The sequence below is a fragment of the Platalea leucorodia genome, assembly GCF_965183815.1.
Source record: "Platalea leucorodia genome assembly, chromosome: 2".
Lineage (NCBI taxonomy): Eukaryota > Metazoa > Chordata > Aves > Pelecaniformes > Threskiornithidae > Platalea > Platalea leucorodia.
The window spans coordinates 83,262,808-83,286,609 of record NC_138824.1 but is presented as its reverse complement, the minus strand read 5'-3'; the positions used below and the strand labels follow the sequence as shown (position 1 = coordinate 83,286,609).

The 23,802-nt window shown below is 40.7% G+C and overlaps 1 protein-coding gene across 1 annotated transcript; it reads left to right on the top strand.

Annotated features, from left to right (window-relative positions):
• Positions 1 to 1,516: 1,516 nt before the first annotated feature.
• On the top strand, positions 1,517 to 23,353 carry CLTRN (collectrin, amino acid transport regulator; the record flags this gene model as incomplete). Its single annotated transcript, XM_082337683.1, has 6 exons — positions 1,517 to 1,583; positions 1,965 to 2,023; positions 7,788 to 7,873; positions 15,285 to 15,401; positions 18,326 to 18,520; positions 23,197 to 23,353. 6 exons carry the CDS (start codon positions 1,517 to 1,519, stop codon positions 23,351 to 23,353), a joined length of 681 nt encoding a protein of 226 aa, XP_082193809.1.
• Positions 23,354 to 23,802: the final 449 nt, after the last annotated feature.

The window sequence follows — 23,802 nt, the reverse complement described above, 5'->3', positions numbered from 1 at the left end:
CTTTTTTGTTTTCATAGGCATAGATTGAACGTCTAAGCAGATAATGTATCCAATGGTTTTGTACTCAGAGCTGGTTGCCTAGTGAGAGTAAACAGATGCCCAGGAATCACCTTGATTTAATGACTTTTAAAGATGGGATATCAAGTGCTTTGACGGTGGCTTCTAAAAATAAGATTAAATTAGTGAAACAGTAAGTTCTCTGTTACCTGAAAAGTCCAAGTATTCTTACATAGTAAATACTGGTTATTGTTTTCCATAAATTCAGTCCCACATTTAAGTAAAATTTTCTCACTGGTAGTCATTCTTGTGAAGGTCTTCAGGTTTGCAGTCTCAAGACACACTTCTCAGTGCTAAAGGACCAACTGAAAGTAATTTTGAAGCGATCTTCAATTTAGGAACTAACCATTAATCAGAGTGGCTACAGGGGGAGTACAGCAGCAGAGTGGAATAAAATAATCCTGTCTTGCTGCCCAGATTGCAAAGACTGTTGAAATACTTGCAATACATTTCAGTTTCTGAATTCTTTCTCCCCTGCATTTATTTCTTTGCCTTGGTAAACATTTGGCTAATAGTGTGGAGTGCATCGTTAAAATATTGACATACACGTGTGCATATATGTCTACACAGCATGTGATATTGACAAAACAAGAATCTGTCCTTACTCAACATGCTTCCTATGAAGTCCTTTTATTGCACCTCTTCTTACTCCAGTTGCTGCCCTAACGATCCTCCAACAGCAAGAAAGTTGTTCTCCACCTTTATAACTGTTCTTTTCGTGCAAAGCAATGCCTCAGATGTGGGGGGTTTTGTGTGGAACAAGGCATTCGCTCTGCCGGACTCAGGCAAGCTCCCGAGCCAGGACGCAGGAGTGGGACTGGGGTGGGGATGGGGGACACGGCACTGGGGCCTCCAGGCCGGCCCTTCAGAAGTGCTGCAAGTTCGAAGGCACATGTGGGGCAAATCTGGACCCCTGGTTTTGGGCCCGGGGCTGCTGCGTTCACCACGCATTTCTTTCGGAGGGATGAAAAGGGTGCCCAGACCTCCTTTATCCTCAAGAGCCCTTTGTGGGGCCAGCGAGTTTCCCAAGGAAGCTGGGTGGCAGCCGAGCTTCAAATTCACCTGCTGTGGGTAACAGCATGGCATCCCGCCACCGCAGTTGCCGGCTGCTCTGGCGCGACGTCAGACATCTTATGTGCCTGTCTGACATCACATCTGGGGTGAAAAAAGGCTGGCCTGGAGCACTGTGTGAATTTGTGTTTTATTCTAAAAAGGAAGAAGGAAAATTAAAAACTTGTTACAGCCTTTTTTTTTTACTACAGAGAAAAGTAGTAAATAACTAACAAGACAATTGTTTCTAGTGCCTGTTTTAGCTAAAATAACGGGGGTTAATTATTAAACCTTTTACTTGGTTGCTCACTTGTGCTGCTGATGCTTTAATCCTGGGTCACAGAAAGTTTAAGAGTGCTTTACAGGGGAGACTCGCTTCTTTTTGCCTCAACCTTTCTACGCTGACGGGATGTTACGGGTTTTGCTGCTTACTCTCTCTGTAGTTGCCAGTGCTCGTGCTGAGCTTTGCGAGCCAGGTAAGTTTTGGAGCTGATTCCCATCCTTCCCCAGGTAAATGTAGCTATGAGTTTATGCCTACAAAGCTGTCAGCTTCTCAGATTTTTATTTTAACTGCTTGTCTCCAGTTTGAAGATTGAAACGCTGAGCATTTGCTTCTTTTATGAGTTTGCAAATTAAGTACGGAAGTTGATCTCATTTTAAAGAGGTCACGGTAAACCTCTCTGAGACTGTAGGGCTGCGACGTTTTTCATGCTAGTAACTTCTGTTCTCTTAACCAGGTAATCTGTTCAGGCATGTTTAGAAGCTGTGATTTGTGAAATAATTAGAGAAGTAAATGATTTAAAATCCTGTTTTGGATGACTATCAATATATGTTTGCTTTTTTTCTCTTTGTGTCAGATGCACAGAATGCTTTCAAAGTACGGCTTAGTATCAAAACAGCTTTGGGAGATGATGCAGTAAGTAAAGTATCTTCACATATTCTTCCTAACTGAATATCTGCCAAAACAGAAGTAATATATACTGTAAAATTTCTGAAATCAGCACAAGCCATTTGTTCTGAAGTGTTAATTGTAATAGCTTGCTCAAGTCATGATCCAGGCATCCATTTCTTGACATTTGACTAGCCCACTCCTTAAAATGGCATCCGTTAAGAGAAGTATAAAGCTTGCCTTTTCATAAAGGTAATTTTCTGTGAAAGATTTTTTTTTCCCTAGAAAAACAGTAGAGATGTTACACTTTATGCATGAGAGGCGCTGCATAAATCTAAGTCTGTAGTTTGGGAAAAACACTTCTGCTTGAGAGTGCTAAGCGTGTCTGGGAAGAGAAGCAGAAAAAGACTGTTAGGTCTTTATGAAATGGGACTTCATGTCAAGCTCTCAGACAAGCAGGATCTGTAGAGATCATTCAAGCATATCTCATCAATTCCCTACTAATGTAGGGCTTCAGATAGTGGCCTTTCTTCTCTGCCTGTGGTGCACAGGCTAGTCTCATGAAGACTGAAATGCTTTGGCTTAATTCAAGTCTTTGGGCTTAATGTAGAAGTACTGGTGTGAGCAATAAGGGTCTGTGATACATAGGAGACTGGGACATTAGATGACCGAATGGTCCTTCCTGATCCAAAGCGGTATGAAATATGGCAGAGCCCAGTATTTCGTTTGCAGTTTTGAACGCTTGGAGCAAATCTGCAGTGTGTTACAGGGCTCAGCATAAAATTAGATATGAAATGTCTTGGACAGTCATCTCCACTGGAAGTCTGGTGTCTGATTATGTTAGGAGCCCTGGGAAACAAAAAGCAGTAGGTTACATGTTATAAGAGATTGGAGATATGAGACTCTCCCTGTGACTGTAGAAGTCGTTCTAAAATTACCCTGAAATATCAGGTAATTTAAACTAATATTAGCAGGGAGCTAATTCCGCTGGTAGCTTCATAAACCAGACAAATTGAGAAGAAATATTAAAGATACATGCTAAAGTATTTGTCTGTGGAAATTTGTATTGAAGTCAATTCCCTTGGGTGAGAGACTTTAATTAAACAATAGTGCGAGCCTGGCTTGCTTAAAAATTTATTAAAAATAGTGTAATCCTGTGGCTGAAAATACGTCAAAATCATTATTGAAGCTCCTTTTGATGAAGACTGCTAATATTTTGATTTAATCTTGGTTCAAAATAGTAGTAAAGAATGAAAATTGCCATTCCCAGTAATGCTCTTTCTTAGTACTTTTTACTTCTCCAACTGTAGTAAAATAAGGGGGTTTTGTTTGATCATTTGTGATTTTTTTATTTTTCATCCAAAAGGGTATGTGGGCACTTTTTTCATCCAAAAAGGGCACTTAAGAGTGCCTTTATATTATAAGAAAAAAGCAATAACTGAGGAGTCTATTGTTTTTTGTAGAGAGAGAGTAGTTTATTTCATATAACAAAGTGTGTGAAAACCCTAAGAATGGGACAATCTAGAACAGCATTTTAGAACAACAACATGCTGAAAGTGTTATGATGCCATGCAAAATTACCCACCGATAACAAGCAATTTATTAAGTGCACAGGTAGTAGTTCCTTTTCATAGCCATTGCAATCTTCTCTGCAAATGACTGAAACTGAAAACTGAAACGACTATCAAACTGAAATTCATTTTGGTTGAAGTATTTGGAACACTTTTTTATTTTATGTATTTACTTTAGCGAAGAAAAGCATAAAACTGTCGTTGTATCGCAGTAAGACACAGCCAGCTTAGAAGATCTTGGTATGATGCTCTGCTACTGAATTCCGTTTCATTCATTTCCAAGTCACTTCAAGCTAGATGATAACAGGAAACCCTGATACTGTGGGCATTTTGCTCTAGGACTGGCAGGATAACTCCAATGTATGTTCAGGGGCATAGGAAACAGGTTAGTGTAGTTTTCCACATGGTTTAGTGCATGCCATCCACTTTGTGCGAGGCTGATAAAGACAGGACACCATTTTTTAATTTGTTCACAAGGTAGGCTGTACTTTGAGGCAGGGAGTGTCATTTAGTGTATTTATGTAGTTTTTATCACAATGGAGCTGGAAAGAGCAGCTAAGATACGGTAAGTATTTAGCTGTTATCATTTTAATTGCAAATAATGGGTGTACTTGACAGAGACATTGTTTGCACACTGGTGGGAGGAAACATGGTGTCTGTAAGCCTAAATGGAAGGAGGATGATTTATGAGTCTCTCTGAAGGTGGCGTTAACTTTATGAGTAGCTTCTGGAATAGCTGCTAGTCACTAGTTGCTTCCTACTCATGCAGTTAGCAGAGCAGTAGAGAGTTAATTCGAAAGGGCTAAAGACAACTAGGGAGTGAGCAGAAGTGATGTGTACTGAGAAGTCAGTGTAACTCTGTGTCACTGCTCAGTTTAAGCGTAAGAGCCAAGGTGCTGGCACCTCAGGGGCTGCAGCCAGGTGAAGTAGAAGGTGCACTTCCCTTCTGGCTCATATATTAAGGCTGTTTCCAGGGTAGAGGATGAAGGGGAGAAAGGCTGATGTCCACCTGGTGTCTTGCCACCAAATGGGATCCAGAAGCGTGTTCATGTGTCTGTAGCCACACTGCAGTCTTAATGGCTGTCTAGTTAAACTACAGAACCATTCAGGAGGGAAGGGACCTTGGAAGGTCCCTAGTCCCGGGCTGCTCAAAGCCAGGTCAATGCTGAAATCAGATCAGGTTGCTCAGGGCAATCTTGTAATATTATGATCTTGTTCTACTAGCTTAAGTTTTGTCTTCCTGAGAGCACTACTATAGCATTTCACCCCATCAACAACCTATGCTCATTATCTTTTATCCATTATCTCATCAACCTCCTCTTTCACTAACAGGCACTTAAGACTGGCTTTCACGGTCAGCTGTGTCTAATTCTGCTCCTCCTTAACATATAAGGGATGGCAAGTGCAACCGAGCCAATGTCTTTGTGTTTGTTCCTTTGTGGAGCAAAGAAGATGGTAAACATCAATAGTTCGGATACCATCATGTAATGTTTTATTGATAACAGAGTTATCTTATGTTTATAGTGTGTGGTTGCAAATGATGTTTAATACATTTCCTCTATAGCAGCACAAAATGTGCATCAATAGCTGCACTTCATAGGAACATAAGAACAGAAGCAACATCCTCAGTCATCAGCTGCAGTCCAAGCCTTTGCAATTGGAGGATTAAGATGAAACTGATAAAGCCCCATAGCAGAACGATTCAGGTTTCTTTGCACCTATCCCTCTGACTGAAGAAAGCTGATGATTAGAAATTGGCTTCTGGTGATTTGTGCCCACTTGTCCTGTCTTCATACAGTTTATTACCTTAAAGGTATTCTTGCCATACTTTTCCTCCTCATTATGTTGCCTCCCCCCTGCATATTCCTGCATGCAGTCACGTACAGAGTTTCTTGTTCATGTGGAGCCCACAGCCATCTCCAGCTCCTCTACTTCCTGTCTAATCACCGTTTTCTTGGGGCTTCTTGCCCTTCTGCCCAGAAGGTTGTCTGCAGCATCTTCTCCTCACTCAAGCAGATCCCTGATTTCTGCTGAGCTTTCTCTGCTCGTCTCCTCCCCCATTTCTTGCAGCTTTCTGTTTATTCTGTGTTTTTTAAAGTGCTTACTCTTTCAGCTGGGGCTGGAGTTCCTCACTACAAATTACTTGCCCTGTTTTGAGATACCCTTTTTGTTACTTTGACTTAAAGAAGCTCTAGGCTACTGCAGTTTATGAAAACTGAATACTTGATAGTGACAAATTGTGCATATATACATGTACTCCACTAAACATAAACCTATGCAGTACATGTACTTGGTAGTGCTGCATTGCATTTGTGTCCATGTAAGCATGAAATGCAGTGTGCTTCATCATTATCCATTTTCAAGGCAACTGATTAAATTATCTCTACAGCTGGTTTAATCCACCGGATAACAAATGATTTTCTTCTGTCCTTTTGGACCTGTTCTCAAAGACTGCAGTTGGCATGTAGGGATTCAGTCAATAGTACTACACACAAAAAAAGGAAGATCTTCCCTTTTAGTGCTGCAAATTGTGCTTCGTGATTTAAACACAGATGTCTTTAAAATTACGATAAATAGTTTTATGGCTCTCATCTGTATTAATTCCTCTACTACATTATCTCTTTTTCTTTTAGTACTAGTTGCTGTCATTACTGTCATGTTTTCATCAGTGCAGTGGGATCAAAATACAGGCTTTTATAATTTATTTTCAAAGAAAGAGTCTCTCTCTTTTTTTTTTTTTTTTTCTACAGTTTAAGTCCCCAGACTGGCATGCATTATCACAGTATGCTTACACCTCCCTTCATTCACAAGGCAAGAGTAGTGAGTCAGAACCCAGATTCTCAGTGCTGCATCTGGATTTTAATGCTACTCAAGTTGTCTGTTTCTCACCTTTGTTGTCCCTGTCCTACCACATCTCAGACAGCCCATTTCACAACTCATCGTTTGTTTAGGGATGATAAATACAATCTTTATGACTTTCTGCCCTTTAAATGACTGCCTCCTTCCCTGCTTAGGTTCCCAGTCCACAAGATGTCAGAGCAAAATGAGGGCTGATGCCTGGAAGTTGGATTCCTTCTTTCTGCAGAGGGATTGCAGCTCCATGCATCCAAAATCGGAATTTAAAAACCAGAATTGAGATTTGACATTTTCAATGCTGTTTACTGCTTTTTGATGTACATTGCTGGTTTTTGAATGTGTTATAAAGGCCCATGAAAAAGTAGGTCCAAGTTATCAACAGGGTTAAGTATCCACACTGTTGGGTTTCTGGTTTGGATGATTACAGTGCAGATTTTTTTAATGCTGAAAGTTAAAGATTAGATTTGTGTTCTGATTCACTGAAGAAAGCTGCCTCTAACCTCCCTTAATATCATTCCAAGAAACTATTAATCTTTGTAATCTGCTGAAAGAGGAAATTCAATCGGTATGCCTCAGTCATAGTTCTTGTTATAAAAATCTAATAGGTGCAGTTCTTACAGGTCATTAGAATTGCATATGTGAATGAAAGCCCAGGGGAACCTAGTGAAGCTATCTCAGAAAACTGAAATTATGAAAGCATGATTTTTCATCAAGACAACAGAAAACAGTTTTTGGAGCCTGTATATTCCTTCTTATTGAAGTAGTAAGGATGCTGCTGTTTGCTTTCTTTTGTCTCACGTGCGATATAGTAATTTGTACTACAGTGTGTCTTCTTGTTGCAAGGATGGTGTGCGGCAATAAGGCTGTAATCTCATTTCATTTCCTGGTGTCCTGGCATCCAGCTCCCAGAGACTGCCTTCAATGTTAGCTTTCTTTCATTTTTGGGCAGAATCAAGTGGTCTTTGAGAGTGAATTTAAACCTTCTACTGTAACAGGGTTTATCCAGAAAAAGAGACAAGGCCACGGGTGCAGCTGTGTGGGGAGAATTCTAGTAATATGCCTAGTCTTTGGTATAAGAAACTTTACATCTCCAGTTTGGTCAACTTTCAGAAACATTCGATTCATTCAATTTTTGGAAACATTCTTTGCAATTTGTATTGCACTTTATAACGCACTTTATAACAGCTGTTAGAAAAAGTCCTTTGTGCACACTAAATAATGGGCAGGAATTTATTCTCGTAGCACAACCAGAGAATTTATTCATTTTCTTGATCAATATAGCATTTCAAATTCAGTGACTCTTTTCCCTCTCTGTACTGCCAGCACTGATGCTGAAACTGATTATTTTCCATCTTCCTTTACAGTATGCCTGGGATGCTAATGAAGAGTACCTCTTCAAAGCAATGGTGGCTTTTGCAATGAGAAGATATTCCAGCAAGAGCACAACTCAGTAAGCATCTGCTCTGATTTGCCTTATACATATTAACAATGCTTCATGTCGTGGCCCTTTCTCTGCTGTACTGAACTGTAGAAATCATTATATACAGCTTCTAAAAACAGACTGTTCCAGTATATTCCTTTGACAGCCATATATATATATATATAAACATCACACTCTTTCTCTCTTAAGCAATGTTTGATCTTTGGACCAGTATCCCTGTTGATGTGTCCTGGTTTCGGCTGGGATAGTTAATTTTCTTCCTAGTAGCTGGTATAGTGCTGTGCTTTGGATTTAGGATGAGAATAATGTTGATAACACACTGATGTTTTAGTTGTTGCTGAGCAGTGCTTATACTAAGTCAAGGACTTTTCAGCTTCTCATACTGCCCCGCCAGTGAGGAGGCTGGGGGTGCACAAGAAGTTGGGAGGGGTCACAGCCAGGACAGCTGACCCCAACCAACCAAAGGGATATTCCATACCATATGACATCGTGCTGAACAAAAAAACTGGGGGGGTTTGGCTGGTGGGGGGCAGAGCGCAGCTGCTGTTCGGGAACTGGCTGGGCATTGGTCAGCGGATGGTGAGCAATTGTATTGTGCATCACTTGCTTTGTGTATTCTTTTATCATTATTATTATTTTCCCTTCCTTTTCTATCCTATCGAATTGTCTTTATCTCAACCCATGAGTTTTACCTTTTTCCCTATTCTCTCTTCCATCCCACTGGGGGGGGAGTGAGCAAACGGCTGTGTGGTGTTTAGCTGCCTGCTGGGTTAACCACGACATGATGTGAAGTGACCCAGCTGTGGATCTCAGTGGGATTGTGCCAATTCGCTCTAGCAGAATCTGGCAGTAAAACATGATACCTTCTGGAGACCATACTGGGAGGAGGGAAAGGGACACATTGGCAAGGTCAAGAATTGCAGTACAGATCCTTGAATAAGCAGCTTTGGTGCACATTTTCTTAGAGCACAGCTTCAGCAGTATGCTGAAGATGAGGTGACTCAGAACTGGAAGCGGGGTAGCTATGCTAGTGCTGCGTTCTGCTGGCAGTATCTATCCCTAGTATCGCAGCGGTTGAGTTACTTAGCATCAAGAAGTTTCAGATGTTGCAGTTCAGACGTAAATCAGCCTTTAATTGGTTTTGGGATTAAGTCTACCCTGAGGTATTGAATATTCTTCTCAGGCTTCTGATCCTTGCTACTTATGAAATTAGATACCAGATTAGACAGACCATTTAGCAAGTTGTATTTCCAGTATGTTCTTATCTTTCTTAAATGAGAAACCTTGTCAGTGTATTTCTATAGGCCTATTATATTTTCATTGTTTTTCAGTCTTAAAGGAAAGATTTATGGTTCTGGGAGGCTAATGAGGATAAGGTTCTGAATTTACTTAAAAAAAAAAACTGCTTCAGGCTGTCATTGCATCAGATGAAGCATATTCCACATTTGCAAAGATATTAGTTAACTTTAGTCACATGATGATTATTGTGACTGCCACACTTTCTCTTAAATAGAAGGGGATTTCCCCTTCCATGTAACAGGAGTGTTTGGTTCCTTGCTGTTTTATTTTTATTCCTCAGAAGTTGTCTCCTTTGAGCAAGAGAGCCATTACACCAAGCTTAAAACCAGCCAAGTATGCTACTGCACCCAATTAAAATGACACTTAAAAAAATGAGTTCAAGATACAAGATAGGTAAAGGTGATTATGCAGGACTTTTTCTCAGGTTTTCAAATTAGCAGAGTTTTCACCCAGTATCTGATCCATAAAGATTTGCTTTTGTATACTTGTTTTAGTCCCAGGTCCTTTTTTTAAATTATTCTCTTCCTTCAAAGTCATGGTGCTTTCACACAGCAGAAAACCTGTGTCAGAAGCCAGTGATCTTTTTCCTCCTCAAGCACCATGGCTCTCAGCTGAGAGAGGGAAACTCAACTAATATTAGAGAGCTTGGTGCAGGAATGGGAAAAAAATCAAGCCAGTATGAAAGGAGTTAAAGTTTTAATGGAAGTTATCTCTATCCACTCTGGGAAATCACAGAATTTATGCTCATTTATTTCAGTTTCCTACCAAGACAATTTTTCCTATGGACAAATACAATAATGTCAGTGTTACTCCAGTTTGGAGGTGGGGTTGCACACATCAATAATTTCCTGCTACTATGTTTGTCAGAGGAGAAGTCAGTATAATATTTGGAAACAGCTAGGTGTGGGCATCTTTACCTCTTTTTAAGATGGGATAGGACTTCCTCATGGGGTATAACTTTTTGAGGTGTACCTTGGAGGTATAACTGATAACTCTTCTAGGACTTCTAGATATCTTTGGGGTCATGTGTCAACAGCATGTCAACCAAAGGACAGCTGTGCAGCTCTGCGATCTGGTACAACTTACTAGGCAACAGGCTGAGGACTTTCCTATCCATAGATCTCTTCCCAAATCCCAAGGGACCTCAGAGTTCCCGTTCAGTGATGGAGAGCTAGATGAACCTCCCAATAAACTCCAAATAACCTGCCTGTTACATGGGAGCAGGAAAGCTATGACAGCCTCCACCCTGTTAGAAATCCTGGAAATAATGCACTCCTTTCCTGACCCTTGTGGCTGGCAGCTGGAAGGAACTGGGTACCGAGGGAGGAGTGCAGTTCATCTCCACCCCCTCAGTGGGTACGAAGGTATGGGAGCGCTCAGCATCCCAGAGAGTACAACAGCGTGCCCTGCACAGAGGAACGGCACTCTCACATAGCTGGTGAAGAGGGAGGCAGAAGCAGGAGCCTGTGGCAAATAAATTACATTACACTACAGGAACTTTTACAGATAAATGCCAACAGATTTTCTTTGGGAGCTGTAAAAGATCAATGATCAATTATTCTGTCATAAAAGAACAAATTGCTTGTGACTGCATTCTGGTAGCATCTAAATTTACCCAAATTTGGCATCTGGTTAATTAAAGATTTTTGTTAAAATAAAGACTTATGAAAAATTCACCAGTATTTTACATAACCAAATACTGGTTCTGCCAGGGTGTAAATTCTGCACAGGGCCATAACCAGGATATGATAAACCTGCCCTTTAACATCCCATTAATTCTAACACACCCACAGCCCTGCAGTAACTCACAGCCACATCTAACTCCCGCATGATACCAAATGCCGTTAACTTCAGCAAGCTGGATCAGGCCCCAAAATCATTTGTCTGGTGGATCAGCATAACTATTGTTGCAGTCTGTCCCAACATTTTTGAGATTCAAAGTCACCTTTTGTTAGGCTTCTGAAGCTGGATTAAAGCCAGCCTGTAATGACAAGCGTTTGAATGTGCTGCTGGAAACAGCAGTTGATGCTGTTGTTGCCCTTGTGTAACCACTGAGTGACCCAACGCAGAATGGACAGGATTGCACATTACATCTCAAGTTCTTTAAAGTTAATTTCTAAACTAAAATTTAATAAAGCATGGAGCTGTGTTTAATGTTTGAAAGGCTTGTCAAATTTTCAGGTTTGTGTGAAACAGAAGAAAGACACAATCCATCAAATTGCTTAGTAATTGTTAATACAGATAAAATAAATACTTATTTTTCAGTGGAGAAATAAAACCCCTTTATTTCCTGCTCTATATATGGCCTTTCAATTCATTCTCAATACATACATCCATGAACTACATAAGCCAACCTTTGATCTCTCAGTGTTAAAAAATTATTATCTGTAGTCTGTGTTAGTAACCCTGGTTTCTCTAATCTGTGACTCATTTGAAATAATATGCATCTCTTTTGGGCCTAAGACTAGTTAATCTTTAGAGCAGAAAGAATGTCATCACATTTACTTTCATTCAAGTACCAGAATTTACTTTTGGTACATCATCCCCCCATTTGTAGCTAAAAAACCCTGCAGTTTTCTTCATGAAGTGACAAAAAAAAAAAAAAATCATCAACATTGTCCATCTTCCTAAGACAGGCTATTTTGATACTAAAAATATTGTGACCATTTAGAACAACAAAACAAGCTTCTGGAGTTAAAACTGTTACATCAAGGTGATCCCATGGCTGCTGTTCACAAAAAGGAAGAAAATAACATTCCTTTGCAGGAGCAGCAGCACAGCACTGGGTTGGAAGAGGCATGGTGCTTTCGAGAGAGCTGGAGATAGGCACTTGGGACTTGGGGACTGTGGTTCTCCCATGAGCTAATGGCCACTGTAGGCACTCAGCTCCCTCTGAGTCTCTGGCAGCTCTTTCTTACCCCTAAACAATCCTTTACATCTCCGTAAGGAACATTCATGGTGGTTCAGGCCAAGGAACCATCAGGGTTTCCTGCACTCTACTTACTGGTGTTTACTTGTGTATATTAAAGGAAATGCAATTCTGGACTTTTGCCATGGTGCCATAAGGCAGAACCAGGATCTTGTCGTTTTGATGATAACAGTCTCCTATAATCCCCATGACAAAAGTCTGTCACCTGCTAAGGAAATAAAAAGATGTGCACATATATGTTTACATATACACTTAATTAGTATAGTACATGGAGAAGTCAGGTTTCTCAAATCTAAACAGTGTAAAGGCATAGTTTTGTAATGCTTCTGCATGCTGTGAATCAAACCTGTGTGCAAATAGCACAGGGGAAAAAAAAGGCATACCTGCTGCAAAGAAATTGCCGCATTGGTGCTTGTTGAACCAGTCTGTTTTGGTGTTTACTCAATCCCCTTGGAACTTCTCGTGAGCAGTATTATTCTCTTTGGAGCCTGGGAGGATTTAAAGCATTCAGATTCCACTGATGAAAAAGTGGTGGCAGTGAAGCCAGGTTTTGGATGCTTATAATCGAGCAAGGATTTTAGACACAGCAGGGAGCAGAAAGGAGGCAAAATTTACATACCCTAGTGTAAGCCTTGCTGCCCAATTGATTCAATGCTGTTTGTTCTAGAGGGAGAGAGATGCTGGCCCTAACGATGACCGACTGCCCTATCTCATGCTGAAAGCCTTGGCACTGTAGGGAAGACCCCAGGTTGAAGAGTCTCTTTGAGTCTCTGAACGAGAATGAGAAAGTCAGGGTGTTCTGCCAGTCTGTATCTACCGAATTTATCTTTCTCTTTGGGGATCAGACTTTCCTCATTCACCCCATTTCAAGAACATCTGTAGGGCAACACGAACCCGGATTTTCTACCTGGACCAGTTTTTGATTGCACAACAGAAATTCCAGCTTTAAGAACTGCAGTAACATGAAGCTTTAGGTCCTACTGTTATAAATTCTCCTGATGGAAAACTTCCTCTGCAGATACAATTTTAGATATTCTGTGAAGTCAGCAAGAGTTTGTCAGCCACCAGCCAACAGTAGACTCTTTTTTTCCACCCTCCTGTAAATTTTGTGCTTTGCTTTTGTTTTGGGAGGAATTAATCTGCTTTCATCTTCTGACTGTTGCCAGCAAACTGATGTGAACATCTTTTCAAATTCCAGAGGATGGCTTTCCTCTTTTATCCATAAAAATTCTCTGTATTTGCAAAATTGACATTGTTCCAGAGAGGTAAAAGTGGGTATTTCAGCTCTGCAAAATCATTGCTTTCCATTTTACTGCGTATCTCTATGGAATACATGCCTTCTCTGTAAAATGAAAGGTTGCACTACCCAAGGCACCCAGACCACCACCCAAAAAAGCTTTCAGCAGTAAGTCAAATATTTCTCCAGAATTTCCATAATGAACTACTGTGATCAAGCCAATGCCTGTCCTGCCTTAAAAGCGAACTCGTTCTTTTCCAGATGGAGACTACACATTCATCGGCAATTTTGGCTGCTTTATATTCCTTCCTACCTCATGCTTCCTGCTCCTCAGGCCAGTGCAGGGGTCATTTAATTATGTTTGTCATTAGCCAGCAGATGGCACTACGAAACAGAGCTCTGTGGCAGGGGAGATTGCTTGCAGCCAGGGGATTTGTCACCCTGAGGCAGAGCACAGGTTGGAAAGGAAAAGTTAAAATTTGCACTTTGATGATGGACAGGCTAAACCTTAAAACCAATTATAGCAGTTAGTAATGGGCATTACAAACATCACTGCAGTTAATTAAAAGAGGGGCTGCGTTCTTCTTCGCTGGCTCGCTGCAGGGTTTCCTTCTCCAGAACAGCAGGTAGTATCTGAAGACTGATCATCCCAAGCAGGGTCTGTTAAGACAGGGCAGCTGTGTTGTGCTTGTGGCCAGGTGGGCCTTCTGCTAAGGTGAACCAAGTCCAGGCTGCTCCCTGGAAGTAAAAATGATCCTAACTCTTGGTCCTGGACTTTCAGAACTCGCTGCTTGGGCATGGCCAGTAAATCTGAATCCTGAGCCAAATTCTTTGGGTTATTTATTAATGATATAGAATGAAATATTTTTTTCCATTTTTATCTCGCTAGCTATCTGTCATTGAATTCATAAAGGCTTTGGCTGTCCTTGTATGATACGTACTATGATGTTCCTTGCCATGCTGTAATAAATGCCACCTTACACAATTCCTGTATATTACACAAGTTTGGCTGGTTTGTTTCTTAGTTGTGTGAATAGACTAGAAACAGATAGAAGAACATAGGGGCACCATCTATCCTCAGTCACTATTATGATACTAAGGTAATAGCCTTCACGTCTTTAGTTTAAATACTCATGATGATGTCATTCCATGAGGTTTTTCTAATGGTAGTTCCACTATTTACTGGTATCAGTGGTAGAAAACAAATTTCTAAGAATCTGAAAAAAGGCATTTAAAAGACATTTCACACACTTTTTACTTAGTATGATATGAGAAGCTGCGTGCCTGTGCCCTTCCGCTATTGACTTCACATAAAGCTGAGCAATCTCCTTTTAAAACAGATAAGAGAAGTATTTGTCATAGCATAAGCTAAAAGGTATAGGCCAGTGCCAGTATAATGTCGAAATTTAGCCTGTTGCCTCCACTTTGTGCCTGACTCAGTGCAGAAAGATGTCAAAAAGAGTAACATCAATTCCATTACTCTTCCCTCCAACAAATGTATTGTGTAGAAGGACTGCACTCACTTGAAAATCATGTGGGGAATCCCCCATGCCTGGCTCCTGTGGTATTACCTGTTAAAAACTAAGTTTTTCGTTCTTTAATGCATTTGGTCCATTATGTAGCCTTTGTCACAGTCCTGCTGATTAAGATACAAATATGTATTTTTCCATTTGATTACGCTAAATGCATGCCCAAGACCAGGCAAGTTTGTAATAGATTCAGAAATTTGTTTGAAGATTCAAGTTTGGTCTCAATAAGCTTAAATGTTTAAAAATCACATTGGGAAATGGGAAATGCTGAGTGATATTTCTTCCTTGAGCATTAACTGTTACCTTTTTGAAATGTAAGAATTTTTCCCCCCTCTAGATGAAAGCAATATTTTAAGAAAATCTGAAATATTTCAATAATTCCTTCCGTGCTTCTTTAATGATGATTTTTGTTTTAACCATCTGCAGAATTTCCAATGTGCTGCTCTGCAATGTGACAGATCGGGTGTCATTTTGGTTTGTGGTCACAGATGCTTCCAAAAACGTGACAACTGTTCCTGGAAGTGAGGTAGAGGCAGCCATCAGGTACAGTCACTGGTCCTGCAGCCTTTTCTTCCTTGCTGACTGGGGAAGCTTTCTCTCTCTAGGCCTTGTATGAATGAGCACTCTGCCTCTTTAAGGATAAACTAATCCAAGTCATTAAAACACCAAAGGGTCAGTACTCTTTCATGCATGTGAGATTAGAAGGATTTTTAACAATCCCACAGAATACAAAGTATGAGCCTTGGCATTATAACTTTGGAAGGAGTCTCTCGTGATGCTGGAGCCTCAGATGAGATCTAGTCCCTTTCCAGAGCCCCACCTGTAATTTGCTGTACAGTCCGTGGCTGCTCTCATCCTGCTGCTGCATTTCCCAGTGAGAGACCCTTCTTCCTCAGATGATGGAATTGCACACTTTCCGGGTGGGTTTTATATCATTTAACTTTCATTGCATGCCACATGCACATCTACACCTGGATTAATGACCACAGGCTCCCTTTCAGTGCTTCTCATGTACAGTTCATCTGACTTACTTTAGAAGTCAGCTTTCACATGAGAAGAGCATGTGTGAACTCTTCATGAGCACAGCTGGCTGTGTCCCAGCTCGGCTTAAACAATTTTATACTCACATTCCTTTCATACCAGCTCTTTATAGAATGCCAGTCACTATCGTAGCTGAGCATTGCTTTTACAAAGTACCATGCAGTACAAATCAGTTTGCTTTCTACAGGCTGCCCAGGGAAGTGGTTGAGTCTCCATCCCTGGAGGTATTTAAAAGACGGGTAGACGTGGTGCTTGAGGACATGGTTTAGTGGTGGACTTGGCAGTGGTAGGTTAACGGTTGGACTCGATGATCTTAAGGGTCTTTTCCAACCTTAACAATTCTATGATGCTATGATTCTATAAATATCACATTCTGTAGCCAATAAAAGCAGGAGTGTGGAGCTGAAGAGGGAAAAAGAAAAGAATAGGCAATCTGACTTCAATGGTCCACCAAACCTACATAAGAGGTTTATAGGGATGACTCCCACGAGCAGCATAACTCACGTACATTTCTCAAGCACGGAGTGGAAAACAGACCTCTTTGTTTTTAGACATTCTGTACTTTGTCTTGAAAATTCATGTTATCTCTATGGAGGTGTAATGCCTAATTCCCGATGAATGAGTATGCGTTCTTTTGGAAAGATTAACTTCTAAGCTTATGAGCAGATTAAACTATTTCCTACAGAGACACCAAACAATAGCTTCATAGCATTAGTGGAGGAAGCAGATTATTTATTCACTGAAGCTCTCTGTAAGAGTGCTGGAATGCAGGGTTTTTGCATTTCTGTTATTCTTTGATACGTTCAGTAGCATAAGCTGATTTATTTAAGTCTTTTATGTGCCCTGTTTGCCACAGAAATTGGATGCTATTATAGTATGTTTGTTTTTTAACTGTTGTCTATCACCCGATAAAGAAGAATATGCTATTTATGAAGAGTTTTAATTCCTACCTAACTTAGAAACAAAAAATAAACAGATCTATAAAACTACAATACTTTTTATTCAATTGCTTCTGATTGCAGGCTTCCATACGAAATCATTATTCTAATTCTTCATACTACAGTAGCACATAAGAACGCTACCCATGGACCAGGATTTTCTTGTAAGAGGTTCTCTACAAACTAAGAACAAAGAGGAAGGCAAACCTTCTCAGAGCTCTGTATGAGTCCCAAGATCATATACAAACACAAAATGCACGTGTAGTTACCTGCATGTGTTTCAGCACATAGTTCTGTAACTCCAGCCAGTTAGATGAGGGTGAACAATGCTTATTTCAGCTGTTCACAATGATCCTTTTATATCAATAAGGATGAAAATCTTTTCTAAATCAAAGACGGCTTGCCGTATTACGAGTCTTATAATATGTCATGGCTTTCAGTCCTCTCCAGGAATGCTAGCTTTCCATTAAGGCTAAGAACTTCCTGTTTAAGGGACAGTCAAACATTATGGTTTCCAGGAAGAGAAATTCACAGAATCTTACCTGTATTTCCCATATATGTGCTCTTAGGAAGTACTTGCTTTATGGTAAATCGATTGAACTGTATACAAGAAAGAGCTGCTGTGAATCATACAACTGCAATCAAAAAGAATCTCTCAGGACCAATATATGTAATATATTTTCTGAAAAATTTCTAGCATTTTGAAAAAGCTAATGAAAGATACTGCTAAAGCCTTTTAAGGCTGCTTAGAATCAGATCCAGAAATACCTGCAAATGCTTAGAAGTAATTATTGTGGGTGAAGATATCCATTAAAGGGTAGCAGTTGTACTACTCATATGAAAAAGCGTATTTATCGCTTAGTTTCTCATAATGGAAAACACGTGCAAAGTACAAATCCCTTTAGCTGCATCCTGCAGGGAAGAAGGGCATGTCGGCAATAGGGATTCTTCTGGACCAAATCATATCCTGTGCCTCATGGACCTAAGAAAATCTACAGCAACAAGAGAGATGTACCTGCCCATAACATGCAGGATGGTTCAGTTTGAGCAACCAAGGGGCACCGATAAGTAAACCCTCTGAGCGTTGGCAGGGTAGTTCTGCCACTCCCATGCTAATCTTGAATGCTGCATAAGCAAGACAACAGAACCACCCTTACAGATTACAATCTGCTGTGTCTTCAGCACATGGTTCAAAACGGAAACAAGTAATAATACTGTACTTCAGGTCTCATCTGTATTTCCCAATTTTTCAGGTAAATACAGACGAAAGTCTGATGTTCAAAACCTTGTAAGTGTGTGAGTGTCTATGGATTACTGACAGGGTCTATGTTAAAGTGAAGGTCTGTGTAGTCCTACCAACTTCATGCTGGATCAAATTCAGCCCTGCCCGACTTGCAGCATGTACATGAAAATTCCTTCTTTTCTTCTATCCTTTTAACTTACAAAATACCTTATAAAGAGTTGTGATGTTCTTTGTGTTTTATGAAGGATGAACCGGAACAGAATCAACAGTGCCTTCCTACTGAGTGACAAAACACTGCAGTTCCTGAAGATAACCTCAACCTTATCACCACCTGTTGAACCCTCCACGCCTGTCTGGCTTACCGTATTTGGTGTTGTTCTTTGTCTCATTGTGGCTGGAATTGTTTTCCTCATTGTTGCAGGGATTCAGCAACGCAAGAAGTAAGCTTAGCTTTTCTTCTGTTTTAACTGAATACTGGCAAGATAAGTCAGCTGGGCTGGTTTGGCTTTTCCGATCAGCCTCAGAAAAATTATAGTTGTGCCCCCCCTCCCTCCATAGGTAAAGATAACCCATGTGTCCTTTTCCAAAGGAAGGGGTTAAAATTTTTAACTGTGAAGTATAGATGCCTTAATAATGCTGGGTGTAACGAGGAAATAGGGACCATAAGAATATGATCCTGGAGGCCACCTAACTAAAGATGATAGCTTTACAAAGACATTTGCTGTCATTCTTCTGAAGGTTTAGTGTGCCATAGGTGAGCCTCCTCTCACAGAGTACCCAAATAGCTACCAAGAGGGAGAAGGCTGGCAGTGACTGTGCCCCTTCCAGGGCAGTAGTGTCTGTCATGGTTTAACCCCAGCCAGCAACTAAGCCCCACACAGCCGCTTGCTCACTTCCTCGACCCCAGTGGGATGGGGGAGAGAATTGGAAGGGTGAAAGTCAGAAAACTCGTGGGTTGAGATAAGAACAGTTTAATAATTGAAGTAAAATGAAATAGAATAGTAGTAATAGTAATAATAATAATAATAATATAATATTACAATAATAATATACAAAGCAAGTGATACACGACACAATTGCTCACCACCCACCAACCGATGCCCAGCACATCCCCAAGCAGCGATCACTGCCCCGTGGCCAACTCCCCCCAGTTTATATACTGAGCATGACATCGTACGGTATGGAATAGCCTTTTGGCCAGTCTGGGTCAGCTGTCCTGGCTGTGTCCCCTCCCAGCTTCTTGTGCACCTGGCAGAGCATGGGAAGCTAAAAAGTCCTTGGCTAGTGTGAGCACTACTTAGCAACAACTAAAACATCAGTGTGTTATCAACATTATTCTCATACTAAATCCAAAACACAGCACCGTACCAGCTACTGGGAAGAAAAATCAACTCTATCCCAGCTGAAACCAGGACAGTGTCAAAACCTGGCAGGGCTAAAAAAAATTTGCTGCTGCAGTTTGAGAAGCCTCAGTAGAGGACACAATAATGATTAATGTGTGGCTGAAGAGGGCCTGCTCAATGGAACGGTGCATGGTCTCACCTACCATTCATGACCTGATGAGTCCAAAGTACTCAGTCCTTCACAAGTTCATGACCAGATCTCCCCATGAGCCTAGGTGTTTGCTGTTTGGCATTAGGGTAGGAGAGAGATACTCTCTTTTCCTCTCAGTTTCTGCCCTGTGGTGGCACTGGTGAAAAAGAAAAGGGTATTCATGCTTGCCTAGTGTGAGCATATTAGAGCAGGCCAGAGAGTAAGTGGAGTTTTGGTCCTGCCATCTCTGCTGGCTCAGAGTTGGGCATAAGGAACAGAAATTTCTCAGCTGAGCTGAGATTCTGCCATAGAAGTTCAGCTTCTGCCACAATTTAGGCTGCAACGGACGTTAGATTAACACAAAATTATGAATTCAGCAACAGAGTCATACAGGAACAGCAGAACTGAAAAAGGGTAAATTTCTGCTGACAACTAGATGATGTTAGAATTATTGAATGTATGGTGGACTGCATCCCCAAATATATAAGAACAAGGGATTCTTAAATGAAAAGTGGTGTGTTGCAGAGACTTTTCCTTTCTGCCCCCGTATCACCTTGAAGAACAATGTTAAAAGACCTCAGAAAAACACTTATTGTGAAAGATAAGTGGTTCTCATAGAGAACCTTTAGTAGTGTAGTTAGAATCCCCTCAGTTCTATTTTGCATTCAGAAAGTTGCAGGAATTTGCGAAACCCCTTTCTGTTTTCAAAAAACAAAATTCAACAAACAATAGATGAGAGATGCTGTTGGGGAAAGAGCCTGGGCAGGTACTGGAGAGCTGTGGATAGTTTAAGCCCTGTCACAACCTTCCATGTGGTATGGGCTGAGTTATTTTATCCCCTGAACCTAGGTAACCTCTTCTGTAAAACTGGAGAATAATGTTGCTACCTGAAGCCCATACCTGCTGTCTGTGTAGGATCATGGCTCTGTGTGTCTGTATAGCACGTAACTCAAAGGGGGTCTTTGAACATTTCAAATAAGTGTAATATAAATAAATTATGCTAAATAGCTATGATTTCTCTAGCTAAAATTATCATTTGTGCTTTATATCAAGCTGAAAGACAGCATTTTCCCCCTCTGTTTTCAAAATAACTCAGCTGAGCTTGAGCAATTCCCCTCAATGTGGTGTAAACTACAAGCTCTTATCATCGTACCACCAGTAATATGGCTTGTTGCTGCCTGCCTACAGTCATTTGGCATCCTTTCTGTCTCATGCTTTTGTTGTCCTCTTAGTTGTTATGCTCCTTTTCACTTCTACCTCTTTTTCCCTTATCTGCCTTTACGTATAACTTTTCCTCAAAGCAGATTCATCCGTGATTGAACTCTACCCCTCCTTCCACATCAATGGCCTCTGCAGGCAGGGGCAGGGGAGTGAGAGAGAGGGTAAACCAAGTATATATTTCTTCCATCTACTGTTGCAAAGACTGGAGAGGTAAAAGGAGTGGTCTTGGCTATTTGGTGTCTCAAAAGAAGAGCCAGACACCAGGGAAGAGAATTTCGAAAGTGCTCATCTCTTTTTCAGGCACCAAATTATGTGACCAAGTTGTCAAAGACTTCAGCATGTCCAGTAATGAGTTTTCTTGGAAACCTGTCCAGAGCTGACATAATGGCAGCTCTGTTGCCTAGTAAGCTGTGTTGAAAGGCTGGCCCCAAGGATGGTGTTGACTTCTCATAAATCTGGCATTTTGTCTTTATTGGCCTTTAAAGTACCAGTTAAATACCTCGGTTCAGTTAAGCCCAAGAGCACGTGCTTCAGGCTGTTCATATTCAGTGTGGTAGGGAAGCACATGATTGGCCTATAATGGAGTTTCAGTAATGAGTTAGACTCATGCGTCATTTCTTGAAACAGAGGAGTTTCTTAATTAGGTCTTCACTGTGCATCACTGCCACCATGTAAAATTCCAAACCACAGCTGCCTGCACCTCGAAAAGCTCCATGTGATTGTAGCCCTTGGCTCTATGGTGAGCTGGATCAGACACACTGTCTCCCAGTCTTATGTTTGTTCTCCTGTCATCACAGCAACAGGACATCTCCATCTCTGGTAATAGATTTGGCACATACGCAGGGCAGGACCATCCTCTACTGTCTATGCTGGGCTTGACTGAAGTCCACCCCTACCCCCAAATTCCCACCTGCAACAGAGGCCATAAACATTTGCCTTGAGAAGAGTGAAAACAGAGTAAGGGCACACAATGCTTCCCTCTATTACTCTCCCAGCATCTAATTTGCAGCTAGGGGCCTTCATGAGCTGGATTTGGTCTTCATGTCTTGGGTAACTCACAATGTTTTCTCTTCCCTTAACTTGTTGAGTCTTCCCTTGGACTCATAGAAATTTTGAGCTTCTCTGAATTCCTATGGCAATGAGTTCTACACATCTCCTACTCCTCTCGTTTCTTTTAAACCTGCTCCTTAGTATCTTCTTTTATGTTCTGCCCCTACAGTTTTTGTATTAAAGAATACTCCTTTTAAGTGTTGTAAAGGCAGATACAGTGGCCAGAGGTCAGAGGTTTCCACTACTGCTGCCCACATTTATTTTTAGCTAGTCTGTAATGCCAAGAATCTCCCAAAGGCCAATAAAATTTTATTATAGTAAATATCGCTGTTATTAGCAGTTACACTGAGTCAAGTTTTTATGATTGTCATGAGTCAGATTGTTACAGTACATATTGTGGGATAGGAAGAAGCAGTGGAGCTGACCTTTGAATTTCTTATCCTCTAAAACCGCTGATGCTGCAGGCTGTAAAGTACAGCAGGTTTTTCAACTATGAACTAGTAGGTCTCGAGATCGAATAAATCTGGAATTAAAGGAACATCATGACATGTTGACTGATATTTCTGTATTACATCTTGTCGTGGTTGTACTTTTAGATAATTTTATTCAGCAACTATTTTAATATGCTTTTGGTGAGAACTGGAGCCTGGAAAAGTGAAAGCCATGCAATTGTTTGATCTAGAAAACAAAACTATAAAATACTGGGTAGGAGGGTGGCTGTTAATGAAGTTTAAACTAAAAAAGCAGATTTGCAGCATTAAGAGTACCTAACTTCTGGAGAAGATCATCAAGGAGTGTGAGGACACTCCAGTCTCCATCATTGGTGGCTGTAGTCTAAAGCTGATCTGTTTCTAAAAAGTGTGTTTTAATTTGTTGACATCATGGGGTGAAATCTATGACATACATAACAGGGTCAGACTAGATGTTTAGTGCAGTCCTTCTTGACGTAAAACAAAAACAGATTTAGAGATTTTTTCCATTTTTGTTTTGCACCAACTTTTCCTTCTGCACCCTCCAGTGATTTTACAGAACAAGGAGCTGAAGTGTTATTTATAACATATTTACAACATGTTTATTCTGATGTTTTCCGATTCCCAATCCTGACCTCAAACCACTAAACCAGGGCTTCCAATATGTGGGCCTCCCACCTTCCGTGGTATATTTACAACAGCAAAGAGGTGCACCAGGTTATGCCTTTCAGACATAACCTATGATAAACTTCTGACTAAATGTGCAGTTTTCTGTCTGTGGAATCATGGTGGAGTGCTGCAGATCAACAGAATAAGATGATTTTTTTCTTCCTTGTTTTTAGAAAGAATAAAGAGTCAACAGAGAGAGAAAATTTGGAAGAGAAAGGCGAAGTGACACTAACAATAGAAAATGGGATTCCTTGTGAAACGCTGGATTTAAAAGCAGGCCACATTAATGGAGTCTTTGCAGCAGATGATGAACGGTTTACGTCCTTATGAAGTGCTGCAATTGCTATCTGGCGGTTTTTTGAAAGACTCCTGTGCCTACCTTATATCGTCTCTGCTCCTGAATGTCAAACATGAAGACAAGAAAAATGTCCTTTCACTTAATTTCCCTCGAGAGAACCTTTTGCTGATAACACATACACTCGAGCCTCCATTACAAAGCTTTTGTTCATGAGCAAAGCAAATTATATCCATTAAAGATTTCCAGAAGATGTGTGGCAGAACAGGGTTGAAACCTGCCTTATGTCAGGTGTTTAATTTTTAATGATTATTTAAATATGTCTATTGCTTGTTTTTCCCTCATACAAATGTGAAATTGCATTATTCCTGAATGTCACTGGGGAGATCATCTATCATTGTCAATTCTGGCTGGGCTTTCTTTCAAGCCATATGCAAAAGTTTCTCTGTAAAATGACTTCCGTTTGCTGACATGCGATATGCCT